The sequence below is a fragment of the Herpailurus yagouaroundi genome, unplaced genomic scaffold (assembly GCF_014898765.1).
Source record: "Herpailurus yagouaroundi ecotype Mexico unplaced genomic scaffold, PumYag 209, whole genome shotgun sequence".
Taxonomy (NCBI): Eukaryota; Metazoa; Chordata; class Mammalia; order Carnivora; family Felidae; genus Herpailurus; species Herpailurus yagouaroundi.
In genome coordinates this window covers 3,257,895-3,277,347 of record NW_024412440.1, presented here as the reverse complement: position 1 = coordinate 3,277,347, position 19,453 = coordinate 3,257,895, and the positions used below count along the sequence as shown (strand labels likewise).

Below are 19,453 nucleotides of genomic sequence, written 5' to 3'. Positions count from 1 at the left end.
TTTTTTTTTTTTTTTTTTTTTTTTTGAGAGAGAGAGCAGTGGAGGGGCACAGGAGGGAGAGAGAGAATCTTTTTTTTTTTAATTTTTTAATGTTTATTTATATTTGAAAGAGGGGGGGGAGGGGCAGTGAGAGAGGGAGACACAGAATCTGAAGCAGGCTCCAGGCTCTGAGCTGTCAGCACAGAGCCCGACAAGGCTCAAACTCACGAACTGAGAGGTCATGACCTGAGCCGAAGTTGGACACTCAACTGACTGAACCACCCAGGTGCCCCAGGAGAGAGAGAGAATCTTAAGCAGGCTCCTCGCCCAGCCCAATCTCGGGGGCTCAGTTTCATGACCAAGATCAAAACCTGAGCTGAAATCAAGAGTTGGATGCTTACCCGACTGAGCCACCCAGGCACCACTATGCTTTTTTTGTACATGAGGCAGCTTGTCATAATATTATATGAAATTGCTAACACATCCTTTTCTCCCTATAGCACTTACTGCTTTATTTTCCTTCAGAGCATTTATCACCTGACATTGTACGTCTGTTTGTCTTCATTATTTGTGTTCCCTCAAAGAATATAAGCTCCATGAATGCAGGGCCTTGACTATTTGCCTCACACCAGGTTCCCAGATTTTAGAACTGGATGTAGGATGCTGTAGATGTTCAAAATATAAGTGATAAATGCGTGAATTATTTCACTACATTTGAGCACAGAATATCTTAATTTAGCAGTCATTGAAACAAGTTCATAGCAGTCTTTTGAAAAAATTTTTATTACAGTATCTCATATGGTGTAATTATCTCATAATTAATACAATATTTCTATTCTGTTTCTAATTTGCAAGTTGTAGAAAAGAAGGTATTTGACTCTAGCATTTTAAAAAAGAAAATATTTTTATCATTTGCTCTTCCAAACTAGAACCTCTAGCAATTCCTATTTCAGAAAGTGCAAAATGTTTTAAAGCCATTCATAGCTGGCTGATCTCCTTTCAAATTGCAAAAAAATAATATTAAGAATACACACTTGCAATATATATATATATATCAAATTATTGCATTGTACACTTAAAACAAATGTTATAGCAATGTTATATGTCAATTATGTCTCAGACATAGCAACCTATGAAGCAGGTACGTTCTTTTTTTTTTTTTAATTTTTTTCATGTTTATTTATTTTTGAGAGAGAGAGACAGAGTGCAAGCAGGGGAGGGGCAGAGAGAGTGGGAGATACAGAATCCGAAGCAGGCTCCAGGCTCTGAGATGTCATCACAGAGCCCAATGCAGGGCTCAAACCTACAAACCACGAGATCATGACTTGAGCTGCAGTCGGACGCTTAACCAACTGAGCCACCCAGGCACCCCTGAAGCAGGTACATTCTTACTTCCGTTTTATCTATAAAGAATCCAGAGCACGAAAGGTTGAGTAACTTGCCTAAAGTTACTCAGTTAATAGATGGGGTTTTTAACCCAAATAGTCTGACTCCAGAGCCCAGGCTCTCAATAACCATACTATATTGCCTCCTGCCATGAAATATTTTTATCTCTAATTAGTGGTGAAAATGGAAAGGCAATAAATAAATAAATAAATAAATAAATAAATAAATAAATAGCAATAAAAGGCAAATAACACAAACAAGACTACACTTACTAATGATAGAATTGGGATTTGACATGAGTCTAATTCCAATGTCACCAACTTTTCACTGTGCTAGGAGGGCAAAACACAGAACAGAGACCTGTTAAACTGCTTGCTGTAAAGTGTATCTAATAGAGCATCTAAGATGGGCAGTCAGAACAATAGTAATGAGAGAAGTCAGTACAACTTTCTCCCTATGGACAGGTAAAGAGCAAAACTGTTTTTGACATTCAAGATCTGGATTGGCACTAATAGCTAGACCATTATGTTCTTCTGTTAAATGTAAATATTTTGACAGAGTGTCAACATCAGATGCATCTGACTGTGATAAATGAAGACAAAATAAGGCCAATCAGTAGTCGCATTTGAACACATATCCCGGATGACCACCGTGATTGACTGCTGCTCCTTTGCCAGTAACAGCTTTAACTCCACTTCATTCTTCCCATCTTCTAGATAAGGCAAACTACAGACCTGCCAGCCAAATCTAGGCCTTGACTGTTCCTGTATGGACTTTGAGCTAAGAATGGTTTTAACGTTTTTAAAAGTTTTTTTTTTTTTTCTAAACGAAAACAAAGACAAATATGTGAGAGAGACCATATGTAGTCTGCAAGGCCTAAAATATTTTCCATCTGGCCATTTACAGAAAGTTTGTCAGTCTCTGTTGTAGAGAAAATTAAGATACCCAGTCATAAAATTACCTTTGCTTCCTGACAGGATCCAATACAAAGTAAAGCTCTACATCCTTGAATGCTCTCCAAAATTACCTAACACAAACCCCAAATCCCATAATAAGTCTTGTCTAACACCATGTTACAGAGATACTGCACAGATACCAATGATGTATGGTCTTCCTTATAACAAACAGTCAATAAGCCCAACTTTGACTAATAAATGTGTCAAGAACAATAGTTAGCAAGCCCAGAGTTGGCCAAATCCCATCTATAGCCTGTTTTTGTACGACCTGAAAGGTAAGATTGGTTTTTATAAGTAAAAAAGTCGTTTTAAAACAAACAAATGAAGAATATGTGACAGAGACCATCTGTGGCCCACAAACACTAAGGTATTTACTATTCAGCCCTTTACAGAAAATTTGCTCAGTCCTGGTCAAGAACTGTGAAGGGTCTGAGATTTTATTGTATTTGCAAACTGACAAGTTTATCTGTAACAATTTCATGGATGATGACCAAATACATGAGATTTCTGGATCAGAGATGAAGGGCTTTATGAAAGCAGTAGCCGAAGTATCAGCATATTTACACTGGTTTCCTGAGCCCCAATTCCCAAAGGGAGATGTGGAGGGCTACGCGACACAGCATAATCAGTGGGGTGCTTTATAGGAAAAGAACCCAAGGCTAAGGGTGCAGCACTGTCTGAGCAAGCAGCAACATAATAGCATGATGCAATTGAACCAGTTCCCCTCACCTGGGGAGGGAGCAGTCCAGCAGTCATCATATTGCAGTTACTTTGTTGCCTTTGTGACTTTCTACAACAACTGTTCAGAGTCAAGAGATGGATAGATAAACCTTATAGTCTGACAGCCTTAGTGAAACCACTCAGGGAAGCTCAGGGCCGGCCCATAGCGGACTGCCTCTTCCCACAGTGTGCTCTTGGTGGTCTCTGTTTGAAGGTCATGACAAAAGTGAAGTTTCCACTAAGATTCAGCAGAGACCTTCACTGCCACAGACTGAAACGCTTGATTTTCTAGTTTGGACATCTGAAGTCTCTTGTGTCTCCTACTGGTTAAAGCCATCATGCCTTGAGTGGGTGGCTAAATTTATGCTTAACTGAGCTCTGACATTTTTGTTGAAGTCCTTCACATTGGGTTTTCTTGCCTTGTCTTTTGTTTCATTTTGTTTCTTAGGAATAAAGTCTCCTGGGATCCTTCTGTAATCTGACAGATTAGAATTGTTCCTTAGTGAAGCTGTTCTCTAGCCTTCTAGCATTTTCTCCTTGGTCTGTCTGCCTGACTAATAGCGGTCTATCAGAGAACAAGTCTGTAGGAAGAGGACAGGCAAAGATCTGTCTGCCCTTGAGCTGGCCCCAGGGGCACAGAAGTTCAGGATTTTAAATCAACTTTGCCTTGAGTCACGTTTTAAAAATTATATAAAACCTTCCTCCATAGCCTTGTCTTTGTGTCCCTGGTTTGTTAAATTTCATCTGCTTGGAAGCAGGAGGTTTGTCCAACCTGTGCTTGGTGAAAGTTTTCGGCCAACTTTCAAAGATATGAGGTTGCACAAGTACCACCTTTAGGGAACATTGCAGTTCTTTTTCTTTTTCTTTTTTACATTTATTTTTGAGAGAGAGAGAGAGAGAGAGAGAGAGAGAGAGAGAGAGAGAGAAAGCAGGGGAGGGGCAGAGAGAGAGAGGGAGACACAGAATCCAAAGCAGGCTCCAAGCTCTGAGCTGTCATACAGAGCCCCACATGGGCCTTGAACCCGTGAACTGCGAGATCATGACCTGAGCCAAAGAAAGACACTCAACCAGGCACCCCTGGAACTCTGCAGTTGTTATAGGGTCTTCTCAAGTGAAAATTGCCACTTCCATGCCACAAACCTGCTTCCTTAATGTTTTCACACTATAACATTAACTTGTATGTTTCTCTCTTTAACTGGTACAATTATACCAGGAAAAAAATTGGGATTATACTAGCCACTTCAGCTACTTTTGACAAGAACAAGATTGTTCATTTAGGAGGTACTGTGGAACAAAAAAGGGAAGAAACCCTGATGAAGAAATTGTCTTGTTTTTGTACGAGAAAGAGAATTTTTTATTTAAGGTAAGAAATACCCCTTCCTTTATATCCATACTGTGAAAATTAATAAAGGCTGGCTTTTTAAATTGTAGGGCTAAATAAAACTGTCAAGGGCACAAGTTATCCTTTAAGTCAACTATAATAAAATTCTTTTGCGTGTGTGCATGTTAAAATGAGTATTTTTTTTTTTCGTTTATTTGTGCACACACACATGGGCAAGAGGGAGAGGGGCAGAGACAGAGGCAGACAGAGAATCCCAAGCAGGCTCCACACTGTTAACACACAGACCAATGCGGGGCTCAAACTCATGAACCGTGAGATCATGACCTGAGCAAAAACAAAGAGTTGGAAGTTTAACCGATTGATCTACCCAGGCACCTCAAATTAGTATTTCTATATAAAATTCTCTCTTCTCTCTTTGCATAGAAAATATAAATTAGCCTTTTACAGTGGTGACTTCATATGTGACAAGCTGACTCCTTGTCATTGTGTTCTGTATTTCTAGGAAAATTTAAAGATTAACTGATGGTTCAAACAGACAAAAACATTTAGTTTTTATGTGCTCATTATAGAAATATCAAGTCCAGAAAATGTAAAAGATCTAAAAGAAAAACCAGTTGTCAAATTCTTAGTGTTTACTTTGTGAACCCTGAAAATTGTATTTACTGAATAGCCCTTATTATAGTTACAAGACAAAATGACAAAGCTTTGATTAGTTCCAAAATAAAAGAAAAGCTTTTGGTATGATTCAGAGTTTTTATATTTTAATTTACCATGTAAATATAGTGTCAATGCAATATTTGTTTGAATAGAACTAAGGTTAAATTTTCATGATATAAACTTCCTAATTTTCCTATGTTGGTTTTATAAGTTAAATGAATTGTCATTGTTTCTATAATATGACTAAAACTGTGTATGTATATCTGTATACATACATATAAGTATATATAAATGAAATGTATGTAATCATACTCAACTAAATGAAATGATGATAACAGATATCTTTGCGAGGGTTACTTTTAAGGAAATTCTCACAATGCTACAAATAATAAGGATTTAATATGTTAGCTAAGATTTTAAATTCCAGATCCCTAACTAATTTTAAGACTTTAAACAAATGGTTAACTATGAAGTAATCTTTTGATGCCTGGACAATTTCTTAGTAAAATGTAGATTTAAAAAATTGGTTACTGGGACACCTGGGTGGCTCAGTCAGTTGAGCATCTGTCTCTTGATTTCAGCTCAGATCATGATCCCAGGATAGTGGGATGGAACCCTGTGTTAGGCTCCATGCTGTGCGTGCAGCCCGCTTAAGATTCTCTCTCTCTCTCTCTCTCTCTCTCTCTCTCTCTCTCTCTCTCTCTATCTCTCTTTCTCTCTGGTGCTGGGGTGGCTCAGTTGATTAAACATCTGACTCTTGATTTCAGCTCAGGTCATGATCCCAGAACCCTGGGATCGAGACCCACATCCGGCTCCATACTGAGCATGGAGCCTCCTTGAGATTCTCTCTACCTCTCCCTGCTTTCCCCTTCTCCTCTCCCTCACTCGTGCTCTCTTTCTCTCAAAAATTTAAAACAAGATTGTCTCCTTCTGCCCCTCCCATGAACTCTCTCTCTTTCTCTTTCTCAAATAAACTTCTAAAAATCGGTTACTAAACATAGTTTTATTTTATTCTTACTTCTTAGAATGTCAATACTTTAACAAAATACACAAATGTCTCTGGGTGACATTATATATGTATCTGTGTGCTTATCTTTACTACCTTAAAATTGTTAAAATGATATAAAATGCACATTCATGCAGAAGAAAATAGCTAAGCAAATGTTCATAGTTTTTTGTCCTCTGATATTCCCTTTTGTTTGGAGAAAAGGAAGATGATTACTTTCCTGAAACTAATGTGGCATTTTGTATCAACTGTATTCAAATTTAAAAAGTTTTTTGGGGGACACCTGGGTGGCTCAGTTGGTTAGGTGTCTGACTTTGGCTCAGGTCATGATCTCATTGTCTGTGGGTTCAAGCCTCGCGTTGTGCTGACAGCTCAGGGCCTGGAGCCTGCTTTGGATTCTGTGTCTCCTTCTGTCTCTGCTTCTGCACCTCTCTCTCTCTCTCTCTCTCTCTCTCTCTCTCTCTCTCTCTCTCATTTTCTCTCTCAAAAATAAATAAACATTAAAAAATTGTTTAAACCTTTTTTTTTTAATTTATATGATCATATAAAGGTTTTTAAAATGTCATAAATCCTCATGCATTTTCCTAGTGCCATTGTTTTCTTTCTCAGGTTACTATGGACTTAATTTAGAACTACAAAATTATTAAAAGACTAGTTTTAAAAATTAAAAAAAGAAGATAGTTACTTTGGGTAAGTATGATCTTTTATTAATGTTTATTATTATTTTTTTTGAGAGAGGGAGAGAGAGGGAGAGAGCGTGAGTTGGGGAGGAGCAGACAGAGAGGGAGACACAGAATCCGAAGCAGGCTCCAGGCTCTGAGCTGTAAGCACAGAGCCCGACGCAGGGCTTGAACTCACAAACCAGGAGATCATGACCCGAGCTGAAGTCGGAGGCTTAACCAACTGAGCCACCCAGGTGCCCCAGGTAAGTATGATAATTAATATGTACACCTAATATACATTAGGTGACAATAATTACACAGAAATACAAGAATGTATGGTAGACAATGCATATGATTACTGTTTATGGAGAGGTAGTACTGCTTATCAAGATGTTAAATTTAATATGACATATACTTTGTTTCATTTAATATACATATATTAAGGCTATTGTTAGAAACTTCAAATATGTTATTTATATATTTATATATTCATTTGTGCCTAAATACACATGTATGTAAAGGTATACTTCTAAATCTCATATTGCCAAAGTTATGTGAATAATGTAGAAAAATAGTAAGGCTAGAATATGGGTGTTTTTTTTCTGTAAAATGATTCAGTTATTCAGTGCCCAAATTAGTAGATGTTCCTTTCTGTCATCAAAATAATTGTTAATTCTTAGTGCTTTAGCACATATTCTTAAACCATTTTGAAAAGACTTCCCCCCCTTTTTTTAAAATACAGTTTTATTTACTAAATAATCTCTACACCCAATGTGGGGCTTGAACTCATGACCCAGAGATCAAGAGTTGCATGCTCTTCCAACTGAGCCAGACAGGCACCCCAAAAAGACTCCTCTTTCATTTTGAAACATTCTGTTTCTAATACCATTGTTGTCTATTGCTATGTTTTTACAATATTGCCTATAAATATTTCTTGTCTTTATTATTTTTTATTTTAGAGAGAGAGAGTGTGTGTGTGCACAAGTGGGGAAAGGGGCAGAGGGAAAGAGAATCTTTTTTTAATTAAAACAATTTTTAATGTTAATTTGTTTTGAGAGAGAGAGAGAGAGAGAGAAAATGAGTGGGGTAGGGGCAGAGAGAGGAAGAAAGAATCCCAAGCAGGCTCCATGCTGTCAGCACAGAGCCTAATGCAGGCCTTGATCTCACAAACCATGGAATAATGATCTGAGCTGAAATCAAGAGTTGGATACTCAACTGACTGAGCTACCCAAGTACCCCTGTTGTCTTTAGACACTTAGAAAATTCTTGTTTACTCTAATAACTATTCTTAATTTTTCTTTTTCTCAATTTAGGCCCCAGATTCAGAATAATGCCAAAACTCTCATTAGGTCTCCCAAAATGGCCATTAGGAAACAAAAATAATTGCTCCTTTACCCTAATCCTGAAAGGACAATAAACATAATTAGGTATTCTAGAATTCTTCAAGTTTGAAAAGATTATTATGAGAAATTGTTGTTTACAAAAGTTAGGGAAAACTGAGAACAAAAAATGAGATTCATCTTCTTAGGCTAATTATATGTAAACAAAATGTGTTAATAAAAGTATTTTTGTATGATTGTATACTTTCAAAGTTAAAAGAAGCCTATCAAAATATTTTGTTTCCAGGATCTTAGATTAAAAAAAATCTTTTTTTTTTCTTTTTGTTCATGAAAAGTCTGAAACAGCACTAGGGGTGCTGACTCTTTGTAAATTTATTACTTATTTCAGACTTCCTTTAGATCCAGTAGCCAAAGTACACTCATCTTTTCTGAGAGCTGTAAGAAATGGTGGTAAAACATGGGAAAACTTCAATTAATTGTTCTAGGGTCTCCACTAAACCTATTGTTCTATAAGTCACATAGCCTTTTCCACCCACACTTCTCAGGTAGTTGCCTAACCTCCTATAAAACACCCTTGTGTCCCTCACATACCACTATCACAACGAATTCAGTTGCGGATTACTTTACAAAAGGTAAGAGTATATATGTATGTGTGTTTATGTAAGTATATATATGTATACATGTATATATTTTGTGTGTGTGTTTTCTATATTTCAATAATGATAAGCTTAAATACTATGCGGTCTTCATCATAATAAAATCCTAATCTTCAAGTATTAATGTATATGTGTGTGTGTGTGTGTGTGTGTGTGTGTGTGTGTATGAAGTGTGATAAGACATAAATTATCCCATGACCTTGGAATGCTTTGAAAACAAAGAGAATCCCTAACCTCCACAGTAACCTGTTAAAATGGACAAGTTAAACACATTTAGATGCTTTATTTACTATTACCTAAGGAAAATGTAATTTAAAAGGTGAATTTTAACCAGAATGCCCTGTGATATGAAACAAAATAGCAGAGATAAACTAACAACAATATGGAACCAACATTAGTGGAGTGATTGTGAAGGGATTACTGAGAATGTTTCTAATGTGCATTTTATGAATCAAGGACATAATCCATGCAAGACTGTAAACATAGGAAATGGACGGAAGCCAAAGCCTTGAGGCTCCTTTGAACATTGCAAAATGGATTTTACACAAACTCTTCTAGTAATAAGCTATGAATATGTTCAGGTTATTTGTCAACTCTTAGGATTGGGCAGACGTTTTTCCTTGCTGGGAAAGTATAGCTCCATATCTCTATCTTCCACAAACTTTAGGAAAATGAAAAAGAATTAATGGAATCCTAAAATTAAAATTAGCAAAGCTCTCAGAAAATTTTGAATTTTGATGGCCTTAATTTTGCTGTTGGTCTCAGTGTCAATAAGATTTACCCTCTCTGAAACCCATGGATTATCTCCTCATGAATTAACAATTTACCCCATCCCTTGCATTTGAAATGTTTACTTTTTAAAAAATGTTTATTTTTTTATTTTGAGAGAGAGAGAGCATGAGAGGGGAGGGGTAGAGAGAGAGAGGGAGAGAGAGAATCCCAAGCAGGCTCCACACTACTAGCACAGAGCCTGACACGGGGCTCAAACTCATGAACCATGAGATCATGCCCTGAGCAGAAATCAAGAGTCAGACGCTTAACTGAGCCACCCAGGCACCCCATTTCTCTTTCCTTTCCTTTCCTTTCCTTTCCTTTCCTTTCCTTTCCTTTCCTTTCCTTTCCTTTCCTTTCCTTTCCTTTCCTTTCCTCTCCTCTCCTTTCCTTTCCTTTCCTCTCCTTTCCTCTCCTCTCCTCTCCTCTCCTCCCCTCCCCTCCCCTCCCCTCCCCTCCCCTCTCCTTTCCTTTTACTGTTTAATTATTTGAGTGAGTGAGCAAGCTGGGGAGGAGCAGAGAGAGAGGGAATTAGAGAATCCCAAGCAGGCCTTGAGCTTTCAGCGCAGAGATCATAACTTGAGCCAAAATCAAGAGTCGACGCTTAACCAACTGAGTCACCCAGGCGCCCTTGAAACATTTACTCCTAATCCTAGATTCTATTTATTACAGACTAATATGAATAAATACTACAAGTGATTTGTGATCCCTCCAGAATTATCACTAGAAAGTTCAAGCTGCATTTTCAAAATACGTACTTTAACAAACCCTTCCTAATTTAAAACCTGGATATTTAGTCATCTGGTAAAGGTATCAGAATACAACCATTCTTGGACATTGATGGAAAGGATCTTATCAGGTATTGTTAACAATGGACATAGCAGCAAAACTCTAAGGTAATGATCTCTCATACATGGTTTTCAGCTAAAAAGATGTACCACTTTATCCCAATTGCTAGACATTTATTCTCAGGAGAATTCAAACTGAGAATTGTTAGGAATTTTTCAGATGCTGATGACTGGAGAAGTGGGCAGCTTTCACCCAAGACAAAGAAACAAGACTGATTTTCTAATTTTTTTTCTAGTTAATTTTCTAAGTTTTCAGATCTAGTACTAATCTTTTCTTCTATGATACAAAATTTTTTAATGTTTATTTATTTTTGAGAGAGACAAAGTGTGAGCAGGGGAGGGGCAGAGAGAGAGGGAGACACAGAATCTGAAGCAGGCTCCAGGCTCTGAGCTGTCAGCACAGTGCCCGAGTTGGAGCTTAACACACAAGCTGTGAGATCATGGCCTGAGCCAAAGTCGGATGCTTAACTGACTGAGCCCCCCAGGTGCCCCTAATCTTGTCTTTTATTGATTGTATTTTGGCATGAACATTACTGAACCAATATTACTGGGGTAATGGCACAGGATTTAAATAAAAACAAAATGATCCATGCATTTCTTTAACTGTTATAAGCAACAAATTACTAATGCCATATCTCATTACACTGAGTTTAAGAATCACTATCTTCAGAACCACAATTTTTCCTAAAAGAAAGACTGTCTGGTCATTGCTATAGATTGAATGTTTGTGGTCACCCACCCCATCCCCCTTCATATGTTGAAATCCTAAACCCAAGGTGATGGTGTTAGGATGAGGCCTCTGGAAGGTGATTAGGACATTATAAAAAAGAGTCCAGGAAGCTCCTTTTTTCTTTCCACCATGTGAGTATGCAATGTGAAGTCAGAGGTCTATGAACCAGAAAGCAGGCTTTTACCAGACAATGAATCTTCTGGCATCTTGACCTTGGATTTCCTAGCCTTTAGAACTATGAGAATGAATTTCTGTTGTTTATAAGCCACCCAGCCTACGGTGTTCTCTTATAGCAGTCTGAATGGACTCATATAGGCATTATTTGTGTATGAAATAAAATTAAGAGTCATTTGAGTAGACTATTATTGGCTCTTCTGCCCATTAAATACTGAGTTTGTTGAACTCATCTATCCATTTATTAATTTAACATTTTCTAAGAGCCAATAATGTGCTAGACACCAGGATATGATGATACAGGTCTATTGCCCTTTAGTTTTGCAGGATGAGGCAAGCAAGGAAACTAACGTGGGCTCTCAAGTAATACTGGGTGCTCTCATACAAGTATGAATAGACACTATGGGAGATTAGAGAGTAGTAAGTGCTTCATTGTGTCTGTTTTTGTGGTGAGATTCACGAATCTACCGCAGGGATGGAACATTTGCAGAATAGACAAAATTTCTCAAATTCATTTGGAAACTCGCTATAGATAGTATAGGAAATAAATCATACACTTCTATATCTCTCTGTAGTGCACATAATAAAAATGGATCCCTTTCAAAGCAGATCAAAGTATTTGGTTATGTCAGTCAAGAAATACCCGCCCCCCCTCCCCTTTCCACTATAGTAAAAGGAATAAAAAAAATTATGGCCCCCACGGAATATGTTCAGTTTAAGGTATACAGGCCACAGTATATTGAATTTATTTCATTGTTTCCAGCACAGCAAGGACACCCTTTAGCCTTCTGAGTGCCAATAAAAAATCAGGTAATCCGAAAGTGTTCTGACAGCTTGGAGTTTGTGTTCTCCTTTTCATTAGCATCTTTGAATAGAGCTATTTAAGGGTACCACTTTGGGCCTGGCAGGAAGAAGGGGCCAGGATGGAAAAAGTCATCATCCAAGGAACTGAAGTGGAAGATCAACATTTATGATATTTTGTTGATTTGCTAGATGCTTTCTTTCATCTTATTCTCATACTAAGTTCTTTTTTCCACTAGCCAATTAATGCTGTAAGAAGGTATGTATCTTGTCCAAGGTCAAGCAGCACGTAACAAATACAGGTACCCGGGATTGGTCTCCTCTGGACTAGTGCCTTACCACTACGTGAATACACTAAAAACAAAAAACAACCCCCAAACCGTACCCCGCCTCCAAAACCTCACCCTTCTAAAGGGGCTTAATCGGATCACTAAGACCTACAGGCCATTTAATGGGTCCCTTTTAGTTGGGAAGGTAATCTTAGCGTTCTGGAAACCTTTTGCCAAGCTCCACTCTCGCCCAAGTAACGGCCCGAGAGCCCTTGGCCGCAGTCAAGGTGGGTGGGCGGTCAACCCAGTGTGTAGTCTGGGGACAGAATTCCCGGGCTTCCTTGCAGGTGCGCGCGCACCTGTCGCTAGTCGCGTGCGCGCTGCGAGGGACGACGGACGAGGTACGTGTCCGCGCGCGTGCGCCCGGCAGTATTCCCCGTACGTGCTCCGTACGTGGGCGCGGTGTCCCTGCGCTCCGAGTTTCGGGCCGGGATTCGGCCCGGTGCCGAGTGGGAGGCTGGGAGGGGCGTGTTCCTGGTCGGTCGTGGCTCCCCCTGGCGGCGACCTGGCTGGAGGCGCGCAGTCAGGCGTTCTCCGCGGGCAGCCGGCGGCGGGGCCTTGCCTTATAGCGCGGGGTCCTCGGCGGCCTGGGTGTCTACTGCCCCTGCTGCTGTCGTAGGCGAGGACGGCTGCTAGTGCGGCTGCTGTTGGTTCGCGGCGGCGGCGGCGGAGGAGGAGGAGGAAGAGGGCGAGGCGACAGGGGAAGAAGGAGGCAGGCGCGGCGGCGGCGGCTTCGCCCGGGGCCGGCGGCGGCGGCGGCGGCGAGGGGGGGGAAGATGGCGGACGTGCTCAGCGTCCTGCGACAGTACAACATCCAGAAGAAGGAGATTGTGGTGAAGGGAGACGAGGTGATCTTCGGCGAGTTCTCTTGGCCCAAGAATGTGAAGACCAACTATGTAGTTTGGGGGTAAGTCTGGCATAGCTGTGGCCTGCGGTTGGCCGGGCAGAGTTGGGCGCCCCCAGGCGACCTCTTTCCTAACCCCTCCCCCCGATTCCCTTTGGGGATGGAGAAAAAACGGGTCTCTGGGTAAAAGTTTTTCTCAAGAAAAGAAGTTACACTTTTAGGTGAGGAGGAAATAGGAGGAGGTGCATCTCCAGTTCTTTAAGTCTTTGGGACGCCAAAGGGGAAGGTACCACAGGAGTTTCTGACTTTCCTAGTTCATTTTTACCGACGTGTGTAGGTGCAGAAAGGGGCGTACCGTCCGGTCCTAGAGACGTCTTTTTGTGTTTAGTTTTTTCTTTCTCTTCGAGGCTACCATGTGTTGTCACTATCCCACCTGCCCCTTGCAGCTCCTGGTCTGTTTCTTTTTCCTTTCGTAATTCCCTGAGGTAGAGAGAAGGGAACTACCTATGTGAGATTAGAACGGGAAAAAGATTTGGTCACTTTGGAAGAGTCCTCAAAACCGTGTTAGAGGTGAAGGCAGGAATTTCTTCAGGGAGAAAGTTATTGGTAAAATGGAGTGAGCTTTACAGATCTAAGTAAGATATTGATGATGGTGTGTGCTTGTAGGAAATGGGTTTTAACAAGAAATATTTGGGAACGTTGATCTACGCGGGGCTTTTTGAATTGAAGGCATTAAGGAAAATATCTAGAGATAGGTCTGATAATGGTTTGGGGCCTTTTTAAAGGTGATATCTCTCTCTTTGGTATTTCATCTGGATGATTAGAACCTTGGGCTAGAACTTCCATACTCATTTTGCTTGATTGAGTGGAAGCACTGGGCTTTGTGAAGAGTTGATGAAAAGCTGGGGAAAATTTAGTTTGTTGGTTTCTAGCTTTTTGGCCCTGAGGACTTATGATTTGATTAGCTTTATGAAATGTTGATGCAATGACATCATTCTGAGTTTCTTGCGTTTTGTCCTGTCAAAAAAAATTTGCACAGACAGAATTACATTTGATTGGAATTTTAACGGATTTATTTTTTTTTCTTTAAAAAATGGTTTAGAAGTACTCAGGATGTAGGGTGGTTCAATTTGAGAAATAGAAAATTCTTAGCACCTTGGTTCCTGACTCAGGGGAGGTTAACTTAATCAGAGTAGGTGAAATAAAACATAACTTGGTAAGAATTGCATTCTGGCTCTTGAGAGTAATCACTTCTAGCTTGGGGTATTAGGAAGGGTTTCATAGAAATATGTTTGGCGTGTAGACAGGGTACAAATTTTCTTGAACAAATGAATGAACAGATGAGTAAGCCTTAAAGAGTGAGTTAGGAACTTTGAGGGTGACATGATGGGTTAGGTCTTAAAGGACGGGGAACTGTATGCTTAAAGCCATGAGAGCTGGAAAGGAAATATTTTGATAGCATTTCAGTGAAGCTAGTAGTGAAAAAGGGGTGCTTAGAATAATTTCAAACTTTAGCAATAGCGAATTACACCACTAAACATATTTTTGTTTTGTTATTCATTTCTTTATGCACATGTACATATGTCCAACTTCGGAACTTTAAGCAATACTTATCCTTATTGCATGTAGTACGTTCTATTACTTTGCTTTTCTGTATTGTTAACAAAAAAAAACCCTGATTACCTGGATATTACGTGTTATTGTACAGTAACTGGTAGTGATGTATGGTTTGAAATAATGTCAATTCATAGGAAAAGTGGAAATGAAGGCTAGAGAAATGTAGATGAGGGCTGACTATATTGCACTGTATTCAGATGAGGTCAAATAATACGCTGACGTTTTTTAGATGGGAATGTAGTAGGAAGAGTGAGATTGGACACAAATACTGTTGAGGCAATAGTATTATGCGGTTTCGTTAAAGAGCTTGCACCTCTAGACTGCATTGGGGCGCCTGGGTGGCCCAGTCGGTAAGGCGTCCGGCTCTTGAGTTGGTTCTGGTCATGATTTCACGGTTCGTGAGTCTGGGCCGCATATTGGGCTATGTACTGACAGCACAGAGTCTGTTTGGGATTCTCTCTCCCTCTCTCCCTCTCTCCCTCTCTCCCTGCCCCCGCTTGTGTTCTCCCTCCCCCTCTTTCTCTCTCAAATAAACATTAAAAAAAAATAAACCTTTATACAGCATTGCTTTACCACAGGTAGAATTGATTATGATTTTTTTTGCATCATTGGTTTAATTTAAGGGATGTCATAAGAATTATACCTCTGAAATTTATTATTGTGTTTGCTGTAAGAATGTTAAGGATGTTCTTTAGCAGTATCTTATTTAGGAGACAAAGAATAAATTTCTAGTAAGTTTAGAGTTGTGCTTCTTCTAATCAGTTTTTCTCTTGTAGATTCTCTCCACTCTGTAACTGACTAGGTTTCTCTCTTTATTGGCAAAGACCAGAATGAAGTTTGTGCCAAATTCTAAAAAGGGTGTAGTACCTTAGAGTATGAATATGGTGTGCTTTCTTTTTTTTTCATTTTCTACCTTTGTGTTCTTTTACTTTAATGATAGTTCCGCTTACTAGATTTCATACTTTATGTGTATTTTTGTTAACCATGTTGAATCCATTCTTGAGTAGCAAAGTGAATATAGATAAATTCATACATACAAGTCTAAGGAGTTGAATTAAAATTGAGTAAAAATCTTAATTATTTCAGGACTGGAAAGGAAGGCCAGCCCAGAGAGTACTACACATTGGATTCTATCTTGTTTCTACTTAATAATGTGCACCTTTCTCATCCTGTTTATGTCCGACGTGCTGCCGTAAGTAAAATTCATTTTAAAACTTTATTTATTTTTTTTTTTTTTGGTTAATAGGTATTATTTGGCATGGATCACTTCCCTCATGGGTTTCAAATCAAAAAAATAAAAGGTTCATCTGTATGAAAGCCTATTGGAAGTTCAAAATTAGATCTTTGCATGTTTTTACAAGAACAGAAGTTTTGAAGATATTTATAGGAATATTAAAAAATATATATATATAAGCCTGTAGAAGGACCCTGATATTCAGAACTCTGATCTCAAGAATACTTTTTTGGGGTGTGCCTGGGTGGCTCAGTTGGTTAAGCGTCTGACTCTTGATTTTGGCTCAGGTCATGATACCACAGTTTGTGAGTTTGAGTTTGTAAGCTGCGCTGACAGCTTAGAGCCTGTTTGGGATTCTCTCTTTCTCTGCTCCTCCCCCATTCATTCTCCCTCTCTCTCTCAAAATAAATAAACTTAAAAAAAACTTTTTTTGGGTATCAGAATCAAGATTAACAGACAACTTTATTATTATTATTAGAGGGAGAGAGTGTGTGTGTGTGTTCACATGAGCAGGGGAAGAGCAGAGAGAGAGAGAGAGAGAGAGAGAGCGCGCGAGTGAGAGAATGAGAATCCCAAGTAGGCTTCACGCTGATGGGGGGCTCAATCTCACAACCATGAGTCACGACCTGAGCCAAAATCAAGTGCCAGAGACCTAACCAAACCCAAGTGCCCCTAACAGACCACTTTAAAATTAATTTTTAATCTGTTTAATAAATCTCTTTTGAACTTTATTGATAAATTCATTTGTTTCCAGTTTTTCTTGCCTTCAGCATCTCAGTATTTGAACTCTGCTTTTCTGAATGGGAAATATTCAGTGTTTAATACATATAGAAAAAAATAATACTAGGGTGAAACTACGTATTGAGATTTGGGAAATAGTGGGATAAAAATAACAGCATCTTTATGAAGTTATGTTACTTCATCTTAAATCTTTAAAATCTGAATTAGGCAGTAATTAGAATGTATTGTTGGCTATATCCATTCATTTTGTGGTAATAAAGATGATCCAGATGCTTGGTTTATATATAGAGATTATGTTCTTGGCAAATAGTTATAACTGTAACTGATGGCTGTAATTGTTACTGTGGACCTTGGGACCCTTGCTCACATAAGATTTAAGTCTTTTGTTTGTCTTAAATACTTGGCAGATTGAAAGGGCAGAATTCTACAGTTCTAGGGTTCTACAAATTTTTTTTCCTCCACTGTGCTACTTGCTTTTTCTTGTGAGCAGACCATGTCTGATGTAAGTTTTCTGGACCCATAGCTCCTATTTTAGTGTGAGTAGACATATCTTTTTCAGTTGGCTGTATTATGTCCATAATTCATTATTAACCAAATAATTAAGTATGTTATCAGACTTAGAAACAGTAACTTAACAAAGTTAATTCAAATCTTTTAGCTATTTATGATACTTCATGTAGACTAGTTTTTAAAAACAAGCACACAAAAACCTGTGGGCTCTTAAATGTTTATACTCCTAGCAGAAATTAAAATTTAGCCTACCCTTTAAAAAAAAGGTTAATTTTAAATGATTAAATATAGTTAAACTCTATCATCAGGGAGTATGTGCAGAATGTTTGAAATGAAATGTAATTAGTATACAATAAAAGATAAATAGCCGAAGTTACTAAGGATTCTGGTTATTTATCATTGTGTATATAAAGTGACAAAAGGATTTTAATTATATAATCTTGCAGCCACCAGGCTTTCTTATACTTAGTTTTTTTTTGTTTTTTTTTTTTAATTTTTTTTTTTAATGTTAGTTATTGTTGAGAGAGCACGAATGGGAGGGACAGAAAGAGAGGGAGTTACAGAATCTGAAGCAGGCTCCAGGCTCTGAGCCGTCAGCACAGAGCTCAACGTGAGCTTGAACCCACGAACCATGAGATCATGACCTGAGCTGAAGCCAGACGCTTAACTGACTGAACCACTCAGGTGCCCCTTAGTTGTTTGTTTACATTATAAAAATGATATTCAAAATTGTGGTAATTACAGGATTCATTGAATTCATGGCCTCAAGATGACCTGGTGACTAAAGCATACAGCTCTATTTGTCAGTACACCTCTTTACAATGACTAATGTAGGAGATTTAAGGAAAATTATCCATTTTACCAAAATAGGTACATTTTCCAGATTTAATTTTTTAGTCTTTTCCCCTTCCTTACAGAATTTGTGTGCATTCAAAGATAAAAAAGAAATATGTAGCATGGAAAGTAAGCAACTGACATTAATGTTTTGCTGTATAATGTCCTAAATTTTTTCCCATGCTTAAACAGTATACCTATTGTTTTGAAAATTTAGTTTTTATGGCTAAGTTAGTGTATTTCAGAATTCAAGTAGAATATTTTGAGAAGTCTGTTTTGTGTTTGAGAAAAGAAAGCACTTTGGAAACATAGCATGTAATGATCAAGCAATGGGACTAAAAAGATAATTACCTCAAATATGCATGCAAAGTATCATGAATAAAATAAAAAAATACTTAAAGTAAGCCAAGGGAACAAAAAAGACTGGAATTGATATTTTGAAGAGGGATTGGCCATTGTTTCTAATGATTATCTTTTAGGTATCTTAATTGAATTTCAAGAATGAAGTTATTAAAAATTAATATCCTTAAAATTTTTGAAGACATGGGTTAGATTTTTTTAGCCTAGTAGTTCTTTAAAGGTAAGATTCTCGGGAAAAGATATTTGCAAATGACATACCGGACAAAGGGCTAGTATCCAAAATCTATAAAGAGCTCACCAAACTCCACACCCGAAAAACAAATAACCCAGTGAAGAAATGGGCAGAAAACATGAATAGACACTTCTCTCAAGAAGACATCCGGATGGCCAACAGGCACATGAAAAGATGTTCAACATCGCTCCTTATCAGGGAAATACAAATCAAAACCACACTCAGATATGACCTCACACCAGTCAGAGTGGCCAAAATGAACAAATCAGGAGACTATAGATGCTGGAGAGGATGTGGAGAAACGGGAACCCTCTTGCACTGTTGGTGGGAATGCAAATTGGTGCAGCTGCTCTGGAAAGCAGTCTGGAGGTTCCTCAGAAGATTAAAAATAGACCTACCTTATGACCCAGCAATAGCACTGCTAGGAATTTACCCAAGGGATACAGGAGTACTGATGCATAGGGGCACTTGTACCCCAATGTTTATAGCAGCACTCTCAACAATAGCCAAATTATGGAAAGAGCCTAAATGTCCATCAACTGATGAATGGATAAAGAAATTGTGGTTTATATACGCAATGGAATACTACATGGCAATGAGAAAAAATGAAATACGGCCTTTTGTAGCAACGTGGATGGAACTGGAGAGTATGATGCTAAGTGAAATAAGCCATACAAAGAAAGACAGATACCATATGGTTTCACTCTTATGTGGATCCTGAGAA

The 19,453-nt window shown here is 38.6% G+C and overlaps 1 protein-coding gene and 1 long non-coding RNA gene across 3 annotated transcripts in view; both read left to right on the top strand.

Moving 5' to 3' along the window:
* Nucleotides 1-1,475, top strand: part of LOC121016163 (uncharacterized) — a 19,671-nt gene extending 18,196 nt beyond the window's left edge. The window contains exon 3 of the long non-coding RNA XR_005784138.1: nucleotides 1,465-1,475. This is a non-coding gene — a long non-coding RNA (uncharacterized LOC121016163). The remainder of the gene's footprint in view (nucleotides 1-1,464) is intronic.
* An 11,631-nt stretch (nucleotides 1,476-13,106) lies between these two features.
* CDC73 (cell division cycle 73) overlaps nucleotides 13,107-19,453 on the top strand; it is a 131,829-nt gene continuing 125,482 nt past the window's right edge. For both annotated transcript variants that reach the window (XM_040453593.1, XM_040453594.1), the window contains exons 1-2: nucleotides 13,107-13,264; nucleotides 15,905-16,010. In XM_040453593.1, coding sequence (XP_040309527.1) covers nucleotides 13,134-13,264; nucleotides 15,905-16,010 — 237 coding nt within the window. In that variant the 5' untranslated portion in view covers nucleotides 13,107-13,133. The remainder of the gene's footprint in view (nucleotides 13,265-15,904; nucleotides 16,011-19,453) is intronic.